Source organism: Podarcis bocagei, assembly GCF_964188305.1.
Source record: "Podarcis bocagei genome assembly, chromosome: 10".
In the NCBI taxonomy this organism is placed as follows: domain Eukaryota; kingdom Metazoa; phylum Chordata; class Lepidosauria; order Squamata; family Lacertidae; genus Podarcis; species Podarcis bocagei.
Window position 1 is genome coordinate 20,823,632 of NC_138135.1, and position 27,936 is coordinate 20,851,567.

Sequence of the window (27,936 nt, forward strand, 5' to 3'; positions counted from 1 at the left end):
AAGTTTTGTTCCTTTCTAAGGAATCAAGCTCAGCCTTCATGGCATTTAACCATGGCTCAGCTTCCTTTGAATCCAAACCCTGGATTTCTTGGAAACTTGAAGGTTCAAATACCTTCTTGGAGCTTTTAACAGCTGTTACTGCTATCGTAGCAAACTCATCAGCAAATCTCTTTGGAGGTCTGCCTTTTGTGGCTCTTTGTGACCTACGAATTAGCCTTAAGTCTTCAAGACTCTCCTCTTCCTTCTTGGGAGAAAAGCGACCTATTGTGAACAATGGTTCTTCCAATTCTTGATCAGAGCTTTCAGAGGGTCGCATAGAGGCTTTCGCACTCTTGAAATCCTCTGAATCACCCGATTCAGTTTCAGATTCAGACTCAGAACCTCCATCAGTGGGAGTGGGTTGTTGTGGTTGCTTTTGACTATCCTCAGTCTCATCACTGTCATCAGGATAACATTGGAAAATTCCCACATTCTCCCCCCACTTTGCATTGTACTCAACACTTCTCGTGAGCTTAATTGTCTTAGAGTCAGTCATCATTATTCTGTAAGACCCTTTCTGATAACCTAGAAAGATACCATGCAATCCACGCTTGTCTAACTTGGAGCTTTGTGGTGAGTGAATCCACATGTCAGAACCAAAAATTTTCATGTGTTTGATGTATGGCTTCTTGCCAAACATCTTCTCATAGGGGGTACAACCAATCGCTGAAGATAACCTGCGATTGTAACTGTAAACAAAACACGAGAGAGATTCGGCCCAATAACTCTCTGGAAGATTGGCATCATGCAGCAAGGTTTTTAACCCTTGAAGCAATGTCTGATTTGCCCGTTCCGCAAGTCCATTCTGCCATGGCGAGCGAGGACTAGACAAATCGTGTTGAATTCCTTTCTCAGTCAGAAAAGCTTCAAACTGCTGAGAAGTGAATTCTCCCCCGCGATCATTGAAAAGAGTCTTTATCTTCTTACCATGCACATTTTCCAACCAAGCACAGAATTCCTTGAACCTTGGAAAAGCCTCTGATTTCTGCTTGAGATTGTACACAAAAATATACCTAGAAAATGCATCAATGAGAACCATGAAGTACCTATTTCCAACCAAAGAGGGCGCTAGTGGTCCAACCAAATCAGCATGAACAATCTGGTATGGTTCTGTAGCTTGCCTACTAGACACCTTACCTTTCGCAGCCATTTTCACCTTGTTTGCTGCGCATGCTTTGCACTTCATGTGGTACCTGCAGGGTTTAATAGTCATACCTTCAACCAAGGCAGGCATTTTAGATACTGCCTCAAAATGCAAATGACCAAATTTTCTATGAAAATCATGAATACATCCTGCATGCAAACTTTTGTTAGAACCTGCAATGCAACAAGTGTCATCCTGCACAACATCATCATAATACAAAACAAACAAACGATCAACATATTCAGCATGCAATACATAATCATTTTTCTTTGTGATGATGCACTTCCTGTTCTTGAAGGAAACGTCAATGTTCCGCTCATTCAGCTGTCCAACGCTGAGCAGATTATGTTTGGCGTCTGGCACGTAAAGCACATTCTGTATCGATAAGTCCAAACTGTGAAGAACAACAGTTCCGTAGCCTTTACTGGGAATAGTGTGGTCATCCACCTTGTGAATCGCACCTTCCTGCGGTGTAAAAGACACAAACAGTCTCTTATCGTTGCACATGTGGTGGGTTGCCACTGAATCAACGAAGAAAGATCTAGACGTGTTCTGGACCTCTGCAACCTTTGGAGTGAAGCGTGAAACCATAGCCTTGTGCTGCGTTGTCCTAGACACCGGACCTTTGCCTTTGCCTCGGCCTTTTCCACGCGATGAGCTTTCGCTGCGCTGCTCTGTCTTGGCCCTGGGATATCTGCATTCCCTCTTCATATGGCCTAGACGTCCACACGAGTAGCATTTCACTGCCTTCAAAGCTTTGGCGCCATCTGGTGGTTCCACTGCACTAAGGGATGACGTCTGTGAAGACTCCCCCTTGCCCATGCAGCTAGCACCCCGGCGATCTGCTTCATTTAATATCACGGCAGTTACATAGTCCACTGTCAGCTGAGCGGTTGGCTGCACAGCAATCTGGGTTGCAACAGACTCCCAACCTGAACCCAAAGATTGTAGTATCATGAAAGAATACACAGCCTCTGGAAAGTTGAGTCCTCTCTGTTGCAGCTCATGTCTCAGATTTTGCATCTCCATCAGATGTAAACGCACATCTCCACCTTCAGCAAGAGCCATATTATGCATCTTGTTAAAGTAAAACATGGTAGATCCAGCTTCTGTCCTTAAGTGAGCCTCTCTCAAAGCGTCCCAAATTTCTCTGGCTGAGGTCTTATCACGCAATAGACAGAGCTCTTCTGGGGATACTATCAATGTAAGCGTTCCCCTAGCTTTCGAATCCTTAGCTTCCCATGCATCTGTAACTGGAACTGGGGGGGTTTCTGTAATCACCTCAAACAAACCCTCTTTCCGCAGAATTGCCTCTGCATACAGAACCCAGTCTGCATAATTCTTCTTGTTGAGCTTAGGAATCCCACAAGCATCCTGAAGGGCCATCATGACTCTGGCATTAGCCTTCAGCGTCATATATGCTGCTTTAAATCTTGCTGCGTCACTACTGCAGCTGCTTTATTCCAAAAGCGCACTTAAAAGTTACTTTCGATTTCCCCAGCATAGTAACTTGAGCCTGGGAGCCTTTTGCCTATTCCCGGCAAAACGGCTTTAAAAGTTCAAAGTCCAGCCATAAAGCAATTAACTAGAAGCTGGCAGGCTGCCCGGAGCAGTAGCACATACCTCATCAATCACTTTTACGCGCAGAGCAGATTCCGTTCCGATCTGTCCCTCTGCATTCCGATCCTTTGCCGGCACTCCGATTCGACTTCTGGGCCCATAACCACGTGTTGGTTTAAAGCAGAGTCCTGTGCCCAGCGGAAGGATGAGGAGTACGTGCTGCATACTCTATATTGCTTTATTTATATTTCAAAGCTGGTATATTACAGAAAGACATCTTGCCTCTGCCGGAGCAGAAAATGCATCCTCTCTCCTCAACAGCTTGGAGAGAATCACACAGTGAAAAACAGGAAACCAGTGTACGTCACATCCAGCCTCCCTTTCCCGTGAGAAACTCCAACAGTACAGACTGTGGAATGTAAACACCTGTCTCGTGACAAGCCCTTTCGCTGCACAGTGAAGGAAAGCAGAAACCAACAATGGGTGCAACAATGGAATGTCTAGGCATGCTTTTTTATAACAAGAATACAAAGCTGAATGAATGAACTGCAGCTAAAATAGTATGTTCATTTTTCACATGGTCTCGTCCTTCCCCTGCCCACCCCCTAATATTCTTAATATTCTTCCCTTTTTAGGGAAGTTTTTGATGACTGATGTTTTAATGTATTTTTAACCTTCTGTTGGAAGCCACCCAGAGTGGCTGGGGAAACCCAGCCAGATGGGTGGGGTAGAAATAAATTATTACTATTACTATTATTACTATTATTATTATTATTATTATTATTATTATTATTATTATTATTATTATTATTAGGTCTCTTCTCCAGTCTTCAGAGAGTGGCTGGAAATGAGGAGGCAGAAAAAGGTCCTCCTTTCCTTCCACTTTGCAGTTTTATTCTGAAATCTTAGATGCAGTACTGCGCCCAGAGTTTAGAAACTGCTTGCACTAACAAAATTCCCTGTCACAAAATGCACCTAGAACAATGGGAGTTTTGAACACCGGGTTGCATCGTCACTTTCACCATTTTGGCACCAAGTTAAGATCTGCCTGTTTGCTCAGGCATTTTTGTGGTTTAGGTGTGAAGTTGATCCTGCCCTGGGTTTTTCACTGCTCCTTTTTTATTGGAAGGGATCTTATGGTTTTATTATAGTGCATTATGTAATTTTATGTGTTGTATTCCACACGGATATCATTACAGGTGAAGGGTGATTTATAAATGTTTTTAAAAAACCAATACTTTAAAAATACGATCGATCAAAAGAACAAGAGCCCAAGCAGTCTAGCATCCTCTTTTCCACAATGGTTAAAGACAACCTTCCCAACCAAATGTCTTACAGATGTGTTGGAGTGTGATTGTCATCAGCACTAGTGAGCACAGCCATGCTGACGAAGGGTGATGGAAGTTAGTCCAAAATATCCAGAGAGTGCCAGATTGGGGAATGTGAGGTTAAGCAGATGCTACTGGAAAGCTCACAAGCAGAGCTTGAGAGCAATAGCTGTTGCTTCCTAGTAACTGGCATACTGTCTGTGTAATGAGTGGCTGCTGACAGACCTACCCTGCATAAATTTGCCTAATCCTCCTTTAAAAACAGCTAAACTGGTGGCTGTCACCCCTTCTTGTTTCAGCGATGTCCATAAATTAAATATGTGGGTTGTGAAGAAATATGTTCTTTCATTTATTCTGAATTTAGCACAAGTTCTTATATTATGAGGGAGGAAAAGTTATGTCTGTCACTTCCTCCGCACCTTGCATAATCCTGTCCTTCTTGGTCATTTCTCTAAATTAAAAAGCCCCAAATGCTTTAATCTGTTCTTTTAAAATTGTTGCTGGGTTTGTTAGAATCTATGCACCACCTTTCCTAAGGCAGGGTGTTATTACTGTTGTTGTTTGGTTGTTGTTACTTGCCCTTCAGCAGCTCCCAGGATGACTACAACAATCGAAAAGTTTAAACTGTATTAAAAACAGTTAAAACAAATTACAGTGACAGAAATATGATGGGTCCTGAAGACACACGCTGCAGGTGTCAAAGGGCCATGTATTTGAAGGATGCATCCTTAGATCACCACGCTAAATGCTCTAGTTATCTCCCGCTTCGACTACTGCAATGCGCTCTACGTGGGGCTACCTTTGAAGGTGACCCGGAAACTACAACTAATTCAGAATGTGGCAGCTAGACTGGTGACTAGGGGCAGCCACCGAGACCACATAATACCGGTCTTGAAAGACCTACATTGGCTCCCAGTACGTTTCCAAGCACAATTCAAAGTGTTGGTGTTGACCTTTAAAGCCCTAAATGGCCTTGGCCCAGTATACCTAAAGGAGTATCTCCACCCCCATCGTTCTTCCCAGACGCTGAGGTCCAGTGCTGAGGGTTTTCTGGTGGTTCCCTCACTATGAGAAGCGAAGCTACAGGGAACCAGGCAGAGGGCCTTCTTGGTAGTGGCGCCCGCCCTGTGGAACTCCCTCCCATCAGATGTCAAAGAGATAAACAACTACCTGACATTTAGAAGACATCTGAAGGCAGCGCTGTTTAGGGAAGTTTTTAATGTGTGACATTTTAATATATTTTTAATCTTTGTTGGAAGCCACCCAGAGTTGCTGGGGAAACCCAGCCAGATGGGCGGGGCACAAATAATAAATTATTATTATTAATAATAATAGGAAAGGAAGCAATACATTCTTCTGATTCTACCATACATTCAGATCACTTCTTCCGGCTTGGATCATGTGTTCCCTGATATGGTCCAGGAACCTCCCACTAGTGCCACTCTTGCACACTTACATGATATTTACTGCTTCCCTTTCTTGTTCCTGTCAAGGTACATCCAGGCTGCTACATCACCCAAAGATATTGTCATTGTGGTGGACATCAGTGGGAGCATGAAGGGTTTGCTCCTGTCTATTGCCAAACACACCATTGTCACAATTTTGGACACGCTGGGAGAGAATGACTTTGTTAATATTATTGCCGTGAGTACAAACTCCTTCCTCATTTGTAAACACCATCTCCCTCGGAGGCAATGGAACTAGATTTTAGTTTGAGAAAGAGCTCTGGGTTGGCACTGGATGAGCAGATCAATCTATTTCTGGCCCATGTCGTTTTTGCTGCTGTTTGCCTGCGTTTGCCTGTTCCATCCTGCATCTGCACTACTCTCCAGACTTTTAAGATGCACAAAACTTCACGTTTAAATCCATATTTCTACATGTATTTTCTCTCAAAATATATATTTATAAATCTCTTTTTTTATTGAAACTGGCATTTCTAGATGCATTTTTTTTTTGAACCAATATCTATTTCAGACTGTTCAGAAAGGGTATAAGCCACTTGATAATTAAGACCGCAGTACTGCTCCCTACTTACTGGCAGTCAGTTTCATTGAATTCAGGAGGACTTGCTTCTGAGTAAACATGGTAAAGGGACCCCTGACCATTAGGTCCAGTCGTGGCTGACTCTGGGGTTGCGGTGCTCATCTCGCTTTATTGGCCGAGGGAGCCGGCGTACAGCTCCCTGTACTGGTCATGTGGCCAGCCTGACTAAGCCGCTTCTGGCAAACCAGAGCAGCACACAGAAACACTGTTTACCTTCCCGCCGGAGCGGTACCTATTTATCTACTTGCACTTTGACGTGCTTTTGAACTGCTAGGTTGGCAGGAGCAGGGACCGAGCAACGGGAGCTCACCCCATCGCGGGGATTTGAACTGCCAACCTTCTGATCAGCAAGTCCTAGGCTCAGTGGTTTAACCCACAGCGCCACCCGCGTCCCATAAACATGGTTAGGATTGCACATTATCCCAGGAGGTGTGGATCAGGTTAGTTCCTATAGGAATTCACAAAGATCAAAACATCTAGCTCCCAGCCATTTCAATTTGTGTTCCAACCACCATTCACTGATTGGTTAGAAGAGGCTAGAGAAATTGCCCCATGACCTTTCTCTCTGTTAGATATGACACATGACCTGCTCAGTCCAACCTGTGAACCACTCCTGTCTGTGGTATGCTCTAGGGAAGGCCATACCTGGATACTTTCACTTTCTTACAAAAATATAATCACATGAAATTTTAAGATTGCCCTCATGCTTCATGAAAGGGACTTCCTTGATTGTTTTGCTTGCTCTCCCCCCTTTTTTTGCAAAGAATGCTATGCCCAGATATGTCCCTAGTCTCAACAATTTTTTTTCCAAGTCTTGCATTTGTTGCAGACAGAAATTGTTTAGAAGTATTTACTTAAAGTCATCTTTAGTCTCAGTTATCAGTACCAGAAACTGAAGACAGCTGTTAAAAATAGTCCTTGCTGCGATCAGATTAAGACTTTGAACTGGCTCGGGCAGAGTATTTATTCTCAAGAGCAGTTTTCATAGGATTAAAAGACAACAGAACAATCACATTCTCCGCTGTCCAAAAATAACTGACTAAATGGCTAACTGGTCATTTGGGTGAGCTCAGGGGTGGGTGGAGAGAGAGAGAGAGAGAGAGAGAGAGAGAGAGAGACCTGGAATGGGAGAGGAAAGGATACCCACAATTCTGTCTGAAGGCCAGCCACACTCACCAGTTCATCTCTCTGCTCCCCGCTACCGTGCCCCTGAGTAGTTTCTGGCCTCTCACTGTAATTTAGCCTGTAACTAAACCACCCACTGACAGGGCATCAGTCTTATTTAGAATGAGCTTTCAATTTCTTGGCTCTCATCCAGTCCATTAGCAAGGGAAGACAACATGTATACACTCCCCCCCCCAAAAAAATTGTACCCCTTTGAAAGCGAATTTCTCTAATATAATGCATCTCCTTTGTTATTTTTCCACAAATGTATGCGTACTTTCTCCTCACATGAATGTTTTGTCCCCATTACATGGTTTGAAACCTGCATCACAAAATTTGGAGAAATGTGAATTTGGAAGGATAACTGTTCCAGTTCACATATTATTTCAGAAAGTACAAACTAGGCAGCTTTGTATTAAAATGTGAACCAAAGTCAATTTCTCCCTATCCCCAACCAGGGCTGACTGTCTCTCCTTTTAGCTGCAGCAGTAAAAGGAGTCCCTTTAAACACCACCACCTAGGGTTACTGCAGGACAGCTGAGGTATCTAGGGTGTCAAAGGCTGCAAACATAATCCCGATTTGCGGACTTTGTCAGGGAGTTAACACTGCCACTTGATCAGGTGCTCTGGCAAAATGCACCCACTTTGTGTACAGGAAAAAGCAAAGTGCCATGTCTTTAGAATGTAGCTGAAAGCCTGTGGGTTTTTATACCAGCTGGAGCATGTATTTAAACCCTTTGGGTAGTCAACCTCAGATTGATGGTCACGGCTGATGCAATACTTTGCCTACTTTTATTTTATTATTTTTTGCTGAGGAAAAACACAAGAGAGGCTACAAATCTCTGTCCTTAAGTAAGCCACTTTGCAGAAATATCCTTATTTGTTACATAAGTAGCTTGCTTTGAGACAAATCTATCTGCAGCAAATCGTCCCTGTGTCCACCTTGGGAAACTGACATGCCCTCTCTTCAGTTTAGACTTGTGTGTGGTTATTTCAATATTGTGTTTGCCCTGTTCATAATATCTAGTTTTCATTGTAAGCTGTTATTAATGAAGGGTGAGGTACGGTATTTAAATTTTAGTACAGTGGTACCTCGGGTTACATACGCGTCAGGTTACATATGCGTCAGGTTACATACACTTCAGGTTACAGACTCTGCTAACCCAGAAATATTGCTTCAAGTTAAGAACTTTGCTTCAGGATGAGAACAGAAATTGGGCTCTGCCGGCGCGGCAGCAGCAGGAGGCCCCATTAGCTAAAGTGGTGCTTCAGGTTAAGAACAGTTTCAGGTTAAGTACGGACCTCCGGAACAAATTAAGTACTTAACCCAAGGTACCACTGTACTAAATACAGCCTAGAACACATATGCTGTCTTTATCATCTACTGTATATCTGTATATCTCTATAAAACATAGATAGATAAAGAGCAGGCATAGGCAAACTCAGCCCTCCAGATGTTTTGGGACTACAACTCCCATCATCCCTAGCTAACAGGACCAGTTGTCAGGGATGATGGGAATTGTAGTCTGAAAACATCTGGAGAACCGAGTTTGCCTATGCCTGCTCTTTATCTATCTATGTTTTATGTTATGTTGCTTTTCATAGGAAACAAGATCCCAGTGGGCCATAGTAAATTGCACATGAAGTGGCAATTTGAGTCTCTCATTTGGCACTTTAAGGACTTAACACATGTTATTATGGCAGAAGCTTTTGTGATGAATTGAGTTCAAGTGCCATAATGGCTTGTGCCATAATTAAATGCCTTGGCCTTTAAAGCAGGTGTGGGAGTTGCTGTCTAATAAGCAGTGAACAAAGGGAAACACTGAAGAAAATCAAGAAAGAGGGCAGGAAATGTTGCCTGAATAATTCTGGCACCATATGGGCAGCATCTTATTTTTACAGTCTCCCGAGGGATAGCCATAGTACTCTGTTGTTGCAGCAAAACCAGCAGAGTTTTGTGTCACTTTAAAGCCGTGGTGCAGAACCTTTGGCCCTTCAGATGTTGCTGTACTACAACTCCCATCAGGCCTAGCAAGAGTTGCCTGCCAAAGCTTTGCTGGACTTGGCTCAGTCTTGTGAGGGTGGGGGATGGAGTAAGAGCAAACCAATAACTTAAAAATTCAGGTAAAGATCTTACTTGTGGAATGCAACAGGATATTGGCAACCAAGGCTATCCACTTCTTAAATTACACATATTGCTGGCATTTTAGTGAGGGAATGTCTAGTGTGAATCTATGCCTTGATTTGTTTCCAAAGAGCATGGGGAGGTATTTTGTGGAATCTTGCATTTTAAAATGTATGCTTTCAAAAGCTGTGATGGTTCTTTATACATAACAATATCTCCTGAAACCTTTGTAACTCTCTAAGGAAGATTCCTTTTCTTCTAGTCACTCTACCCCCCCCCCCTTTTTGCCTTTACAGTACAATGATTATGTTCATTATGTTGAATCCTGTTTCAAGGGGATCCTGGTTCAAGCAGATAGAGATAACAGAGAGGTAAGTACTGGACTTCTAGGGACATATTTAGGCGCATTATTGAGTGTGAACTGGTGTGTGTGTGTGTGTGTGTGTGTGTAATAATTTTAAATTTTCTTCTTTATAAACCACTTAGAGACTGTTTTAAATATTAAGCGGTATATAAATTTAATAATAATAAATAATGATTGTGCATTATTCTTTATCTCAGCCTGGTGGTGAAATCCAGATGTTTTGAACTGCAATAGGCATGGAAAAGAAATTCAATTCAGTACACATTTAAAGCTGAATTTATCAAATTTGCAGTGTCTGAAACAATGTGAGAATCGAAACATAGCTATCCTTCATGATTTGCACTGAATTTTGCTATGCAGTTCTCAAACCAAACAGTGTTTACAAAAATGCATATATGAGGGGAATGTGTTGCTAAAAATGAACATATTGGTGAAAATAACACACACATATACACCATATACGTGTTAGGATTATATCTTTTGCAAAAATGTATGCATTGGTTGAAACTGCACACTAACGTGTCTATTAGGAGAAATTAACACTAAAAAGTTGAAGAATTTTCATAAGAATTTTAAAGTATGGAATTCACAAATTGCTGCAGAAACACAGAAAACTGTATTTAAGATTGGAAAAATGAGAAGCTGCGAGAACCAAATTAGGCAGATTTTTCCATCCCAAGACTACAGTTCCCATCAGCCCCATCTAGTATGGCCTATGATCAGGGTGGTTGGGAGTTGTAGTCCAACAATATTTGGAGGGCACCAGGTTGAAGAAGACTAAACTGTCTAATGCTATGAGAAAACCTTTCTTGCTTCTTTGCTTAGCACTTCAAGCAGCTGGTGGATGAGTTGCAAGCAAAAGGAGTTGGGACAGTGAATAAAGCCTTGACAGAATCCTTCAGAATCCTGAGGGAGGTAAGAAATGTTGTGGGGATAAAGGTCTTTCCTCTCTCTCTCTCTCTCTCTCTCTCTCTCTCTCTCTCTCTCTCTCCATATCCTGCAGCATTGTGGCAATTATGGCAATGCACTGGAGGAGAAGGAAGTTCTCCAGATAACAGTGACAAAAACCCTCTGTGACAGCACCAAAAGCTGCTGATGGGCATGTTGGCTAAAATTACAGCAAGAGAATATGATGTCAACATATTTGGACAGTGTTATTTTAGGAACTGCTGCATTGTGAGCTGCTGCTGCATTGTGAGTTGGGAAGGCCGCTCCCTCCCAGGCTGATTCCACCAGGCCCAGGGGGCGGGGCCTAGACTGACTCACCACTGCCACAGCTTAAGAGGCCGCACCAGGCACCGGAACACCACTGCTGCTGCTGCACTGTGAGTTGGGAAGGCCGCTCCCTCCCAGGCTGATTCCACCAGGCCCAAGGGGCGGGGCCTAGACTGACTCACCACTGCCACAGCTTAAGAGGCCTCATGAGGCACTGGGACACCATTGCTGCGGCTCCACCGTGGGGGTTGAGGAAGGCCGCTCCCTCCTGTAGGCACACTCTTCCAGGCCTAGGGGGCGGGGCCCACACTCGCCACCGCTACTGTTTTAAGGACACTGATGTTGCCGCGGCAAATGCTTAATATGTTTTTATATATTTTAAAATGTTTTATAGGGGTTTTTATTTTTTACTTTGTTGTCCCACCGTGAACGGTGGTTTTTATTGATGTATTTCTATTTTGTTCTGTTTTAGTTTGGTTTGGGGTTGGCTATTGAGTGGGGTGGGGATTTGTTGTGTTGGTACAATTGTTTTTGATTTGACTTGTTTCTACTCTGTAAATGGAGGTTGGTTTGAGGCTTGGGATTGCTACCGTAGTGGGGCGAGGGAGGTATGGCGGTGGGGGCAGATGTCATAGGCGAAGGGGATCGAGATATGGATATGCTCGTACCCCTTCCAATCTGCGCCCCATCCCGAGGGACGAGGGTAGGGTGAGCAAGGATTACTCACCTCCGTCACTGGTGTTGTGCAATGCCAGGTCTATAGGCAAAAAAACCGCCACCCTGCGAGACTTCTTCACCTCGCGGGGGGTTGACCTGGCTTGTGTGACGGAGACCTGGGTGCGCGAAGGGGAAACTGTTACCCTACGAGAGATGGCGCCCCCAGGTTTCTCTGTCCTCCACCAGTCGCGGACTGTGGGCCGGGGGGGAGGGGTGGCAATATTAATCCGGGAAAATTGTTCTTTCAGGGCTCTACCATCGCCATCGATCCCCGGCATTGAATGTGTTGGCCTAGTGTGGGGCTCCGAGGAGAGCTTGGCTGTCTGGCTGGTGTACCGGCCACCTAGCGCACCAGCAGCCACCCTGTCAGGCCTGCTGGAGGCGGTGGCCGGCTGGGCCTTGGAGTTCCCCAACCTATTGGTACTGGGGGACTTCAACATCCATGCTGATGCCACTCCCTCCTCACAGGCTCTGGACCTGGTGTCTTCCATGGCGACACTAGGGCTCTCCCAGTTTGTTTCGGGCCCCACACATCAAGCAGGCCACACGCTGGATTTGATCTTTGGCGCCGGTATAGATGTGATCATGTCTCCCTCGATGAAGGTGCCATGGTCTGATCACTACGCTCTGAAAGCCAGGATTGACTTTCCACCCCCACCCTGCTTAGGTGGCGAGCCGATTTGGGCTCGCCCGCAGAGGCTGATGGACCCTGATAGATTCCGTCAAGCCTTGCGGGACCTTGCTCCCCCTGGCGACTCATTGACTGAGCTTGTTGAGGGCTGGAATACCCAGCTCCTGGCAGCCATCGATGAGATCGCACCTAAGCGCCCTCTGCGACCCCGCAGAAACCGGGCTCCCTGGTTTACCGAGGAGCTTCGGAAAATGAAGCGGGACCTCAGACGGCTAGAGCGAGTATGGCGGGGTGCCCGTGACGGAGCCTCAAGAACATCTTATAGGGTTTTTATGAAAACCTATGAGATGGCAGTGAAGGCCGCTAAGAAGTCTTACTTCTCGGCCTCCATTGCATCCGCTAGCTCTCGCCCGGCGCAATTATTTAGTATAATCCGGTCTTTAACGTCCCTTGAAGGACAGCCAAATTTAAATAACAATCTGACACACAGCTGTGAGGCATTTGCGAGCTTTTTTGCGGAGAAGGTCTTGTCGCTCCGCCATGACCTCCCTGCCAATTTGGATACAATAAAGGAACTGGAGGCCCCTCGACTGTCCTCGGGTCCAGTATTGGACCACTTTGACCGGATATCTCCAGCCGATGTGGACAGATTCCTCCAAGCTGGAAAGCCCACCACCTGTCCTCTTGACCCGTGCCCGTCATGGCTGATTAGAGCGTGTCCAGACGAGGTGCGGGGCCCCCTGGGGGATATCATCAATTTGTCCCTTGGCACCGGGATATTCCCAGGGGAACTGAAGGAGGCGGTGGTGCGTCCGCTCTTAAAGAAAACATCGTTAGATCCCTTAGATCTATCCAATTACCGCCCGGTCTCGAATCTTCCATTCCTGGGTAAGGTGATTGAGAGAGCGGTTGCTGAACAGCTTGGTAGGTTTCTGGATGAAACATCTGCTTTGGATCCATTCCAGTCCGGCTTCCGTGCTGGTCATGGGACCGAGACGGCTATGGTCGCCCTAACAGATGATCTCCGCAGGCAGCTGGATCGAGGCGGGTCGGGGCTGCTGATTCTTCTAGATCTGTCAGCAGCCTTTGACATGGTCGATCACGAACTCCTGGACCACCGCCTTGCCGACGTGGGGATCCAGGGCACAGTCCTTCAATGGCTGCGCTCGTTTCTCTCTGATCGGGGACAGAGGGTGGCGCTTGGGGGGGAATTGTCATCGCGTCACTCCTTGGTGTGTGGAGTGCCTCAGGGTGCGATTCTCTCCCCGATGCTTTTTAACATCTTTATGCGCCCCCTCGCCCAGCTTGTCCGGAGTTTTGGGCTGGGCTGCCATCAGTATGCTGATGACACCCAACTCTATCTGTTGATGGATGGCCATCCTAACTCGGCCCCAGACACACTGACCAAATGTCTGGAAGCTGTGGCTGGATGGTTACGTGGGAGCCGGTTGAAGTTAAATCCTTCGAAGACAGAGGTCCTCTGGCTGGGGCGGGACGATATGGGATCGAGGGGGCAACTCCCATCTCTTGCGGGGGTGCAATTGGTGCCAGCACCGTCCGTTAAGAGTTTGGGTGTAATCTTCGATACCTCCCTTTCTATGGAGGCGCAGATTACAGCTATAACAAAGGCGGCATTTTTCCATCTCCGCCAAGCTAAGCAGTTGGCCCCTTATCTCTCTCGCCCTGACCTAGCCACTGTGATCCATGCGACGGTCACCTCCAGACTGGATTATTGTAACTCGCTCTACGTGGGGCTGCCCTTGAGACTGACCCAGAAACTCCAGCGGGTGCAGAATGCCGCAGCGAGACTCCTTACAGGGTCTTCGCCGCGGGATCACATTCATCCGGTGCTATACCAGCTGCACTGGCTCCCGGTGGAGTACAGGATCAGGTTTAAGGTGCTGGTTTTAACCTTTAAAGCCCTATACGGCCTAGGACCCTCGTACCTACGGGACCGCCTCTCCTGGTATGCCCCACAGAGAAACCTACGGTCTACAAATAATAACACCCTCAAGGTCCCAGGCCTCAGAGAGGTTAGGCTGGCCTCAACTAGAGCCAGGGCCTTCTCGGCTGCAGCTCCAACCTGGTGGAATGCTCTGTCACAAGAGACTAGGGCCCTGCGGGATCTGACATCTTTCCGCAGGGCCTGCAAGACAGAGTTGTTCCGCCAAGCTTTTGGTCAGGGCGCAGCCTGACTCCCTCCTCTGGCAACCTGCACAGAATTTTGTTTAATCGGTTGCCATCAATTTGATTTTAACTAATTTTATAATGAAATATTTTTAGAATGTGTTATTATTTGACTGTTATTTGGTTGTTGTTAGCCGCCCTGAGCCCGGCTCAGCTGGGGAGGGCGGGATATAAATAAAATTTATTATTATTATTATTATTATTAAGTGTTTGACTCTAGACTACAATGAAATTGTGATGTTGTCATGACAAAGAAGGATCGTAGAATTGTAGACCTGGAAGGGACCTTGAGGATCTTCTAGTCCAGGGGGTCAGCAAATTTTTCAGCAGGGGGCCGGTTCACTGTCCCTCAGACCTTGTGGGAGGCAGGACTATATGTTGTCATGATTATGACCGACATTTTTGGCAAAAACCCTTATTTGGACCAACCCCAACATTGCACAAATGTGAAATTTTTTTTGGGGGGGGTGTTCCCTCATACACCCACACTGCTTCCTTTGTGTTTTACGCGTTGACAGTTATTATTTCTCTAGTAAGGTGGGGTGGGGGTTGGGGGGCTGAGGTAAGCTCGCCATTCCTGTCAGCCCTGGAGAGTGTGTGCGCATCCGTGGGTGAAGGGAAAAGCTGTTGGCCACGCTAAGTCAGGCTGGTGCTGCTCAAGCAAAAACGTTATTTTCCCTGTGTGAGGGAAGACGAGGTGGAGGCGGCTGTTTTCCTTTTCCATAGCTCACACCCTGTAGCTAACAAGCGGCCTCCCCAGCAGAGTGCAGAATTGTTCCAGAGTGCAGCCGCCAAGGCACTCCCCACTTCCTCTGACGGGGAGCACTGCCGCCACAGACACTGGTAGGCATCGCTCCTGAGGCGCCTCTGAGCCTCTGCTGCCGCAACTGCCCTTCCTGAGGTCAGTCACCAGCAGCTCCATGGTGGAAATCCGAACTGTGGCTCCTTTTCCCTCTTCCCCACCCCCCGCCCCAGAAGAAAAGATTGCTGCGTGTGCATGACAGACGGAGAAGGGGCTTGTCTTGAGCAGCCGCCCGCCTCACTTTTGACCCCCAAGCCTGACTGAGTTGCAAAAACCATCGCGTGCGCACTATGCCAGCTGCCTGAATTCGCGGACTGTCCCCGGGCCGGATCTAGAAGGCAATTGTGCCTGATCTGGCCCACAGGCCTTAGTTTGCCAACCCTTGTTCTAGTCCAGCCCCCTGCAATGCAGGAATCTCAGCTAAAGCATCCATGACAGATGACCATCCAACCTCTACATAAAAAACCTCCAGCGAAGGTGGAGCCCACACCTTCTGAGGAAGTCTGTTCCACTGCTGGGTTATAGCTGTGGTCTGTAGTATCAGAAAGTAAACCATGAGGTTGTTAGCTCCCACGAGAACAGGTGACCCCAATCTGTTTCCTTAGCAATGATGCCATTGAGTTAGGTGTTGCATTTAATCAGAACTTTGTCCTTCATATTTCAGCATCATGCCAATTATTCAGTGGTTTGAGAGTACAGAATGACTGATTGAGTCTGCTTTTCAAATGACAGAAGAGGTGGAAAGGGTTAGACTGGAGACATTTGAAGGAACGAGAATGAGATGCAATTGCTCTGCTTTGCACCAGAATAATAGGATTCATCCAAACCATCATATGTGTAACCCTACCAAGTGGTGCTTCAGCTAGAAATAGATATGCCATGATGATTAAATCTCATTAGTGCCAAGCAGCATAGTTGTACTACTGAGAAACTGTATCAGGGAATGGACAAAAAACAGTCCAGTGTTGATAATGATGGTGGCACTAGTGAGCTGAAAATCCACTAAAAGCCACAAATTCTTCAAATTTAGGGTAGGTGAAATTTCGGGGGATCCTGGATTTCCATAGGCACAAAATAATTGTGTTTCACTTTAAACTGAACCCTCCACCACCACCCAATAGAAGCACAACTTTGAGAAAAGGCATGTGAATTATGTACAGCACAACAAATTAGTAACAATATGATACTCTGGACCAGTGTTTCATTCAAGCGAGGGTTTACCAATGCTGAGTCCCAGGATTTATTGTCCATGCCGGAGCAAATGCCTGCTTCATATGAAATAACCACAAAGTGTGCCTCAAGGCATGTGCAAAGTGTGTTCCTCTCACCACAAGAAGGTTGGATAAAAGGTTTTTAAGATAAATGCCTGACTTCTCATAAAACTTAAATAACAGCATTTCTTATTTTAGAAATTAAGATCTAGATCCCTTGGAAATGCATTCGGAATAATGAGGATTCTTACTAAGGTTCTGCTTCTGAGCAGACTCTCGCTGTAATTGATCAGAGTTTCCCCTAGGTCATAATTAAGGGCTTTTAAATAAGGCCATAATTTAAATGACGTGGGAGGGCTATAGCTCTTGCAAAAGGTCACATGCTCAATCCCTGGCATCTCCAGGTAGGGCTAGGGAGACACTGTCAGTTGCTGTCAGTAAATGATACTGAGTTAGATGGACCCGTGTTCCTAACCGTGAACCTTCCAAGTAAACTCATTTAATCCCCATTTGTACCAGTCAGATAATTAATATCACTATTGTTTCCATTCTGTTTCCAGTTCAGAAATGCTGGTCAAGGAGGTCTTTGTAACCAAGCCATCATGCTGATCACTGATGGAGCTATGGAAGATTACGAATATGTCTTTGAAAAGTTCAACTGGCCCGATCGTAAGGTTTGTTTCTTAAGTGCTGAATGTTAAAGAGTAAAGAGGACAGATTGGTGTGGAATGAATCAGGAGCTGCTAATCAGGTACTGAGTAGCACACGGTGTTAACCAGCAATGCAATGCTATACGCGTAGGCCCCACTGAATTTGATGGGAGTTATTCCCGGGTAAGTGATAATATATCAAGGGTGGGGAAGCTTTTTCAGCCAGGCAGTCAAGAGTTCAAGGACACATTCCAGCCAGGTGAAAGCCTCAGGGTGTAAAGTAGGACCAGTGAGGGGTATGGCATGAGAAGAGTTCTAAGAACCTGGCAAAGAGGCGCTTTCCCAGAGCCTGAGGTTCCAGACCCCTGTAGTAAACAATAGTAACAATATTATTACAACTACAGTGGTGCCTCGCAAGACGAAAAGAATCCGTTCTGTGATTCTCTTCGTCTAGCGGTTTTTTCGTCTTGCGAAGCAAGCCCATTGACGGATTAGCGGATTAGCGCTATTAGCGCTATTAGCGGCTTTTAGCGGCTTTTAGCGACTTATCGGCTGTTCGGATCAGCTGATAAGCGGCTTAGCGGCTTAGAAAAAGGGGGGGGGAAACCCAGCAGGAACTCGCAAGACATTGTCGTCTTGCGAAGCAAGCCCGTAGGAAATTCGTTTTGCAAAGCAACTCCAAAACGGAAAACTCTTTCGTCTAGTGAGTTTTCCGTCTTGCGAGGCATTCGTCTTGCGGGGCACCACTGTACTGCTTATAAAAATTAGAGTAGCAAAGTAGGAAGTGCTCAGTGTCTATGAACAGTATCCAAGTAACATGTCCCATCAGCTCAAGGATTTCTGCTGGTGCAGAGGAACTTCCTTGCCCTCTTCTCCACTGACTCTTCCTCCCTAAATCTGTTCCAGAGCGTCACAAGATTATTATTTTTTTTGGGGGGGTGCGCCGGAGTAGATTAGGGTAGAGTTCCATTGTGCAAGTGGAAATCTTGCACTGGCAAGATGTGTTAATTGGATAACATCCTATAACTGGGGGGAAATTCATTACTTTAACATTTCTAAATAGTCTGAGCATTGGGTTTGTCCAGGGGTCAGCAAACTTTTTCAGCAGGGGGCCGGTCCACTGTCCCTCAGACCTTGTAGGGGGCCAGACTATATTTTGAAAAAAAATATGAACAAATTCCTATGCCCCACAAATAATCCAGAGGTGCATTTTAAATAAAAGGACACATTCTATGCATGTAAAAACACACTGATTCCCGAACCGTCCACAGGCCGGATTTAGAAGGCAATTGAGCCGGATCCAGCCCCCGGCCCTTAGTTTGCTTACCCATGGGTTTGTCACTTGTGACATCACTTACAACTGTTTTCCAAATAGCAAACTCTAGTATGTGGGTATAATAGCATTTCACAGCAAGGCTGCATTATTGTTTGGTGGGAAAATATGATACTCCTTCAACTGATGTATTTGCTGGTAGAAGGATGTTAAGATCTCCCATAAGTACTGCTTACCTTTGCTTTTTACCCTTAATCTTTCCAAAATAGGTCTAAAATGATATTTTTACTAGCAGGAACTCTTTTTCACATACTTTTACGAAGAGAACTCTATTGCATAATGTCAGTATACAAAACGTACAATACTGCATATCTTTCCCATTCCACCTTACAGCTGTGAGATCTAGAAAAGGTATTTCTACTGAATGTCAGACAAATAGGCTATTTTACATTTAATTCCAACGTCTGCATTTTTGCTTCACAGGTACGGGTTTTTACATATCTTATCGGGAGGGAAGTCAGCTTTGCACAGAATGTGAAATGGATAGCATGTAACAACAAAGGTAAATATCATCCTTTGCTGCAAGTCATTTATCATAAGCAAACTGCAGCCATCCATTCTTAGACCTTGGCCTTTGTATAACCTACAAGCCTAGTTTGAGTCTGAAAAGCTCCAAAGCTGCTGCAGTAGACAGAATGGATTCCAATATATGTCTGCTACTTAGCCTGTGCTGCCAAGTGCCTTAGAATTGTGAGAAGGATTGAGTCAGATATAAAGGGGGGCTGAATTAAGGAGTTTTTAATGAGGTGGGGAGTGAATGCAGCAAGATTTGATAGAAAGAGTTTTGGTTGGGATTTGTTGCTTCTTAAATTGTTTTCAACGTGGATACTGTATAGAGTTTGGCTAGGATACATGGGATGAAGGATCTTAGGAGGCATGGGGTAAAGCAAGAATGGAGAACCTGTGACCCTCCAGATTATGTTGGATTTGAACTTTTATCAGCCTGAGCCAGCATGGCCCAGGATCAGGGGTGTTGGGAATTGTAAGTCCAACAGCAGCTGGAGCATCACAATTTCCCCATAACTAGGATTAAGAATGATAGAGGTAAGAACACGAAGGGGCATTGTAATGGGTATGAGTTACTCGTGCGTAAACTGCCGCCTCTCTAGGCTTAATTGCCTTGGTTAAACCGTTCTGACTGCACAGCCCATCTCCGTGTGGCTGTCTCAGTCGCTGGCAGAATCTGTCTGTGGGCGTTTCTTAAACCTTTTCCAGCATAAAAGCTGTCTGACTCCCAGTCGCCGCCTCCTCTCACTGCGCGGGAGTCTTCTGCACAGGGAGGGCGTGGGTAGTGGAGGGCCTGTGCTCTCCTCACTAATCTCCAGAGAAGAATCCCAGAGCTCTCCCTCCGCTTCCCCCATTTGCCCCCCTTTATCCCTGGTGTTGCGCTGATTTCCTTCCTCCTCTACTGAGCTGCTTCTCCCCCTGGTGCTGGGTCCTTCGCCCGCAGAATCTGGGAGCCTCCCCTTCGCCTCTCGCTCTGATGTCAGTTCCCTGACAGGCATCTTCAGATTGGTAACTTTTGATGCAATCAAACAAGAAGTTGTACCTATTTCAATTTATTCTAAAAATGCATGTCCTACCCTTCATTAGATTTTCTGAAATGTCCTCCAGCTTGTGCTAGACTTCATTGCACACATGCAAATAGGATTTTGCCTTGTTTATATGTAGTAAAACCTGTTTTGGAGACTGAAGCAACCACTCCAAACTCCAATCAGTAGAATACAGATTCAGAAATTGAATTCAAAGAAGCTAACTCTCTTATTGGGGGCGGGAATACTTATTATTTGTGTTAGGGTACTACACACAGATATCAACTTTGGCTGACGTCCAGGAGAATGTAATGGAATACTTGCATGTACTCAGTCGACCAATGGTTATCAACCACGATCATGACATCATATGGACTGAAGCCTACATGGACAGCGCGGTAAGTGTTTTGAGAAAAGCTTCCAGCTGGTAAGCTTCAAGGTGGGTGAGAGACAAAGGTCTCTTAGAGTTGTTTTCTGAATTATTACTATTATTTATTAAATTTATATGCCACCCTTCATCCAAAGACCACAGGGCAGTTTACAACATAAAATACACATATAAGTTGGAAGTAGTTAGCAGCAGCAGCTGATTATTATGAGTACTGCCTTTTGAAAAGGTTCTACAGATGTCATTTAGCTGCTCTTTGCTTCTATGTGATATCCTTGAAATTCCATGGTGATCCAGGCATAGCATGATTTACATCAGGAATGGAGAACTGAATCTGGTGAATGGGTCAGATCCCAATGTCCCTCACCCTCATGGGCCAGGTTTGACAAGTGAGCAGAGCTGTACATCTGCCGATCAACTGATAACACAATTTTTTGCCTGCTTTGTTCATTCATTGCAAGCCTTGATTATCAGATTGGGGCTTGCAAAGCACTGTGCATGGTGTTTTGTAGGCACTGCTGACCAGTGGTGGCTGCAAACCCCCTTTTGGCTCAGAAAGGATCCAGTAGTCTGCTATAATTAATCTTTTAACACATATTTACCTGCCCCACAACTGACATCATATGACATCAGGTGGAGGGTAGCTAGGCATGACTTGGTCAAGGGCCAGGCTTCACAGGCCATATGGGGCTAATTAAGTCTGTGGGCTGGAGGTCCCCCACCCCTGACTTAAGTGGTATCTCTGTCCTCTGTGAACTCTGCAGAGACACTTTATAAAAGATTATCAACAGGAAAAGAGATTAGCTTTTCAGCTCAGGAAATGGGTCACTCAGCCTCCAGCCCAGTGGGGCTTCAGTGCTGTAGTCTGTTATCTGTCACACAGAGGAGCTGACATACATTAAGGTGTCAAGTATTGTCCTTCATGACTTAGTCCAAGATCCAAAGCAAGGCTAAGTTTGAGGAGTAGAGGAACAACACATAGAAACAGAGATTCGGTTTTTTGCTTTGCTGCAAGTTTCTCCTACCAAAGAGACAATCTGGCCCTGTAATTGTATAGTGCCTTGTCTCTTTGGCAGTGGGGACTTCTTTCACCAAAAAGTAGAGTTCCCACTCAAATTTTGCACAAAAAGAAATTCAGGATGCATTTAGAGGTTTCTCCTCAGGAGTGAGGCCCTTGAGCTGTAAAGAATTCCCCATCACTGATGTATTTCTGCCGCTTGGCCATAAGTCTATACCTACTGATGCAAAGTGTGCACCATAACACTTTAGTGTGAACCCCACTAATAGATCAGAGTTGATGTTCTTCTTGGTGGCCACAAGAAAACAAAAAAAGATGATGTGGCCACGTTTATGTGCTTTGTACATGTTGCCTCAATTCCCATATAAGGCATCTGCTTACGGCATCCTTGGGCAGTTGCCAGGTCCCCAGTGACACACTAGGCCCCAATATAGATCCTCTACTTTTTCCTCCCCAGCCCACTGCTCAGAGCTGTACACCTTGCTCATGTATTACAATCCCATGGAGATTGCTGTAGTGGAAGCATTGTGGGGAATGAAGGGCTAAAGTAGATGTGATATTAAATGCATTTAGCATGCTAGCTTTCAGAAAAGAAAATATCTTCTGGGAACAGGGTGATATCTATCAGGATCATAGCAGCTGGGAATGGAACACTTAACCCCTTCCTCCCCTGCTGCACTCAGAATCACTCCTCTGAAGGCAATGCCCACCCACCCCCCACCTAGTGTGAAAAGCAAGGGAGTAAAGGGTGAAACTCCTCCTTCCTGCCCACTGTGATCCTGATAATTATCTGACCCCTCAGTAGCAGATTCTTGAATTAAATACTTAAAATGCACATTAAATACAAAAATGCATGTACTATCAGGTCTAGATTGGCCCAGAAATTATAACTAAAGACAGGTGTCTGACACTAGTTGGAGTACATCTTCATGTGCTGCTGCTGTCCACACATGCCCACAATTGACAGATGGGCCCACCACTGGAGGAGGGGAGGAGGCCAACTAGAGGGCACAAGGCTGTCACTAAAAAGGTGCATAGCTATTTATTCTCTAATGTGAGATTGGACATGAAGTTTTCATGGTAGTTTGTTTTGCCAAGCCTACTGTATGCTGGAAGTTGTCAGCTGTGCAACTTGCATTGTGTTTTATCAGTCTTTGCTTTGGACTGTTTCAGAATGGTTTTGCTCCTGGGTTATTAGCTTGCTCCTCTTACATTTCTTGCTTGCATTTGTCTCTGCTGCTTACTGTATGTATCATTAGTTTGTGTGTTCATTTGTTTGTCCATTCATTAATGTGTACATTCATTTGTCACCCACATCTCTTGCTAGCTGCCACAATCTGAGGAGGTAACAATCTGCCTTGTGTTCTGTGAACGCCAACTATTACTCTGGGTGTCATTAGTACATGTTCTGTACTAGTTTATCTAGCTGTAACTAAACCATACATCCACAGTGGGGGAAAGTTGGCTGTACAGCAGTGATAGAGCTGTACAGCATGGGAAGGATATGGATAGCTCTGGATGTATTTGTGAGGTTGTGATGTGCTGTTGTAGAGTAGAACTTCAGAGCATGGCCCATGGGCTGGAAGTCTCTGGTACAAATCTCCACTCGATACAAGCTCACTGGACAGCCCTGCACAAGTCATCTATATTAAGACTGTCCCAGCTTAAAATAGCAGAGTCAGGATTACATAGATAATGTATGTGAGGTGATGTGAATACTTACAAAACGCTCTCCATAGGTCTGAGAAACATTGATTGTTTGAGATTATATACAGGAAGTCTCTTTATTTCCTTTCATTCATTTCATTTCATTTCTGATATATACTATACACACACACACACACACACACTATATCTATCTATCATCTATCTATAATATGTGTGTGTGTATATATATATATATAGTTTGTGTGTGTGTGTATATATATATATATATATATATATATATATATATATACATGTGTGTATACACATACATACATACATATATACACCCACCCACCCACACCCATACATACCCACCCACCTATCCACCCACCCACCCATATACCCACACATACCATGTACTGCAGCATGTTTAAACTATGCTTATTTCTGCTGCATAATTTTTCCAAAATAAATGTCAGCCAAATGATTAAAAAATTCCAGCATTTTGTTTGTCTGGCTGCTGTTTTGATTGGTTGGCTCTCAAGGACCCCCATGCTGTGAAATGGTGATAATAGACCACTTCTTGACTTTGCTAAAGGGGAACAGCTGTACCAGGCCAAATGGGTTGCTTCTCCTGAGAATAGATACCACGTGTGTGTCTGTGTTTTATTTGTGATGTCTATGTTTAGTGTTTTATACTATAATCATTTCATGCACACACACCCTACATTATCTGTTTCAACCTTCCAATTATCCAAATTCACTGTCTTCTGTATAGTGCCATGTCAGTTTATCCTTGTGTGATCGCCATTCCCGTTTATCTGAGGTCCTGGTAAATGTCTCACATTTGGGTAGGCCCTCTGTGCTCTGCTTCTCTCCCCTGGTTTCCATGTATCCCCATGGTGTCACCTGCATTAATTTATCTATGTCTTTTTAGAATACATTGTATATATTGTTCATGCACCTATGATTATCATGTGCTTTGGCTATGTCTTTGTGCCTCAGGCGATGCCATGTTAACCTGGACATGCATAAGCGTCGTCACTAGTACCTAAATATTATATTCCACTGTTTTGGATACTCCCTGCCATCTTTGATAAGGCACCTTTTTCACCCTCCTCTAAATGGACTATTTTTCTAACATCCCTTAGGCATTTTTTTTTTAAGGGTGCTTTTCAGTACACTTTTTCTGCTGCATTTCCAGTGGTGGCTGGTTCCCCTTATGCTCTTACTGCTGTCCCACTTGCTAATATGCTGCTTGTTTTCTATCTGATAGCTCTTTTCATCTCAAGCCCAAAGCCTCTTGCTCATGACAACGGTGGCTATGCCAGTTTTCAGCAAGAAGAATGAAACGGTAAGCATGATGCTCTCAGGGAGATACTTCTCAGTGTGAAAGCAGAGAGAAGGCTAATGCAGTGGCAGATCTTCATAATATGCCGTCCTGTGTGAGGCTATTTGTTGCCCTTCCGGCACTGGCTTAAGCTGAGCTTTGGGAAGGAGGCATGAGGCTCTGGTGGGGTGCTGGAGCCCTTCTATCTCCTTCCAAAAGCTCAGTAAGTGCTTGCCTGGCTTTGGGAAGGAGGTAGGAGCACCTCCTTACTGAAGCCAGGCAAGCCCTTACTAGGCTTTGAGAAGACACCCTCCTTGGGTGTGCACCTGGTGCGACTGAACAGCTCGAACTACCCTGAATCCACCTTTGGCTAATGTTGTGATTTGCAAAAGTGAAACTATATAAAGGATAAGTAAGCCTTCTGACTCTCTTGGACCAGCGGGCACATTCTGAATTTTGAGAAAGTACAAGGAGCACCAGTCACAAAATGGTTGTCACAGGGTATGTGTTGGTAGGTAGATCTTGGACTTATTGTGTTAAAAAAAGTGGAACCAACAAACCTGAAGTCTGCTGTCCCGTGCTCTAGATGACTTCTGTTATCCAGGGCAGATGGTGCAATGTGGAGAGCAATGTCTTCTTCCTCACTTTAGCAGAATAGGATTTTCTTACAGTGTATGTTGGACTTACATATGGGTAAGTGGGCCCAGGATTACACTGCAATGCTGCAATTCTATGTACGCTTACCTAGGACTATGACACACTGAACAGTGGAACTTAGGTCTAAGTAAACAAGCACAGGGCTTGTGCTGTCAGTAAAATAAATAAGTATCTGTTCTAATATGGGGACCAGAAAGATATTTGCTACAGGATGTTTCAATGGTTGCTACCATGACTTTTTAAATTGACTAGATACATTCATGGAGGATAGGCCTGTTAAGTCTTGACAGCCAAGAATGAAATCTCATTGTTCAGAGGCAGTATAACTCTGACTAGTTGATCAACAATGAGATGGCTAATCCCTTTTTTGCTTGTTCTCAGGGGTATTGCACTGGTGCACTAAACTCTGTCCATTGACCAGCAGTCTTGTTGGTTAAGAGAACAGAAATCTAAAAATCAAAACAAATGAGAAGTTGGATGGAAACAAATTTTCTTTGCTGGAAATGGGCGAGGGAGGAAGCAACAAAGCTATATAGGTAACTTAGGAGGTTGCCATATGCCTTGTCAGACTATTTGCCCATCTAGTATTGTCTACTTTGACTGGTTGCAACTGTCCGGGGTCTTGGACAGAGAGGTATTTCCCATTACCTGATGCCTGATCTTTCTGAGTGAAGATGCCAAGTATTGAACCTGGGACCTTAAATATTGAACCTGAAACCTTCTGCATGTGTGATACCACTGAGCTGTTGTTCCTGCTGCATTTGTAACTCTCATCCACCTGGTCTTCTGCATTATACCATAGGGAGTTTACTGGTTAATCCAGTCTGCCCTTCCTTGTTTCATCACCACGGTCTGTATGCTTTGTCACACAACTCTGCGAGACCAGATGGTGGGGATGGGGGAAATGATAATTAACCCAAGGAGAATGGAGTAGCATGTTGTCAATTTTAATTTCTTCTTATTTTACAGAGATCTCATGGCATTCTCCTGGGTGTGGTAGGCTCAGATGTTCCTTTGAGAGAACTCCTTAAGCTGGCTCCACGATACAAGGTAAGAATCAAGCTAATACAGTCCAGCTGTTGTCACACAGTTTTGGCAATCTCAGAAGAATGTCCTGATATTGATAACAAAGCCACCCTACGGAGTACTGCATCTGTTCACAGGCAGCGCTGCCACAAGTTGTTGAGACGGTCACTAGTTTAGATAGATTAGGAAAATTCATGGAGATTAACTCTGTCAAAAGCTATTAGCTGTTACAAGTAGGACCTGCAACAAAATGTTTTAGTTGGAGTGTTCCTTTTTGCTGTTCCTGTCAGTTAGTGATGATTTGATAATTCACCATTCCATACTTTCTCCCACCCATTTCTCTCTTTCCACCCCAACAATCAATCAACATTCCAGGCCACTGAGCACATTCAGTCTTCACTAGATTGCATTTGTTGTTTTGCGGGAATAGAATCAATGTTAAGTTATTTTCTAAAATTTTTTTTACTTCTGCAGACCTTGGGGTTACCCTAATCCTGATGAAACCTCCCTCTTATGCATTGACTATTCCATTTTTGCTACATAAGGACCAACACTTGGAGAACTGAAAGTGCTGTTGGTATTGTTATGAAATTGGGGTGGTCAAGATGGCCTCTTGGAGCACCTTCCAACTTAGTGATTCTAAGTTGTAGATTCCCCTAGGCATACCTGGTGTCGATTCCCCGAGGCATATCTGGACAGAGATTTGGACTTATGAATAGTTATGGAAAAACTGCTGAGCACCCAGCAACTATTCTGGGTCCCTTCTCCCCTAAAGAATGCAGTGATCCAGGTCTGTATTGGAAGAAAGAGCAGACAGTGTCAGGCTGAGAGCAAGTCACACTCTTTTCACTCCCCTGCCTCCCTGAAATCTAATTGCAGAGCAGTGAGCTTTTGGAAAATCAGTTGGGGTGCTTAAGTTTTGAATCTCCATTGTTGCTTGACATGTACTGTATATTCGTAAATAAATGCAGAAAGTACAGAATGCCATATGTCCCCTCTAACCTCCGTCCAAAGGAAGCCCAAACCAGATACATGGTAGAACTTGTGGAAATTCTTAACTTGTGGAAATTCTTAAGAACTAAGAACTGGGTTGCACATAATTTGTTGTTGGCACCTGGCTGTCTCGAGAGGCAATAGAGTGCACCTCCAGGGGTTAAGTCAAATTGCTGCATTATCAGCACCGAAGTGACCTCCCTAGGAGGGCATAATAGTACATAAATGGAACCTCTGTGCACAGAGACAATATAACCCTGAATCCAAGAACCAAGAGCTAGCAATGGATAGTTCATGCCTTGCTTAAAGGTAAAGGGACCCCTGACCAATAGGTCCAGTCGTGGCCGACTCTGGGGTTGCGGTGCTCATCTCGCTTTATTGGCCGAGGGAGCCAGCATACAGCTTCCGAGTCATGTGGCCAGCATGACTAAGCCGCTTCTGGTGAACCAGAGCAGCGCACGGAAACAGTGTTTACCTTCCCACCGGAGCGGTACCTATTTATCTACTTGCACTTTGAAGTGTTTTTGAACTGCTAGGTTGGCAAGAGCAGGGACTGAGCAACGGGAGCTCACCCCGTCACAGGGATTCGAACCACCGACCTTCTGATCAGCAAGTCCTAGGCTCTGTGGTTTAAACCACAGCGCCACCCGCGTCCCTGTATGTCTTGCTTAAGAGCTCCTTAATGATATCTGACTGGTCATTGTTGGAAACAGACTGCTGGGCTACATGGACTTTCATCTGATTCTTAAAGGCAGTTCTTCCTTTCTTAGGTTACACTATTCTGGGAACACTAAATAACTGAATGAGGGACCTGGTAGGAAATGTAGGTAGT

The 27,936-nt window shown here is 44.9% G+C and overlaps 1 protein-coding gene and 1 long non-coding RNA gene across 2 annotated transcripts in view; one reads left to right on the forward strand and one right to left on the reverse strand.

Annotated features, from left to right (window-relative positions):
* Window positions 1–27,936, reverse strand: part of LOC308595877 — a 97,037-nt gene that overhangs the window by 26,597 nt on the left and 42,504 nt on the right. The window lies entirely within an intron of this gene.
* CACNA2D4 (calcium voltage-gated channel auxiliary subunit alpha2delta 4) overlaps window positions 1–27,936 on the forward strand; it is a 177,205-nt gene that overhangs the window by 26,088 nt on the left and 123,181 nt on the right. The window contains 8 exon segments of the mRNA XM_081210589.1: window positions 5,565–5,715; window positions 9,700–9,774; window positions 10,593–10,682; window positions 17,091–17,204; window positions 18,937–19,015; window positions 20,310–20,443; window positions 24,375–24,452; window positions 26,055–26,135. Coding sequence (XP_081066715.1) covers window positions 5,565–5,715; window positions 9,700–9,774; window positions 10,593–10,682; window positions 17,091–17,204; window positions 18,937–19,015; window positions 20,310–20,443; window positions 24,375–24,452; window positions 26,055–26,135 — 802 coding nt within the window.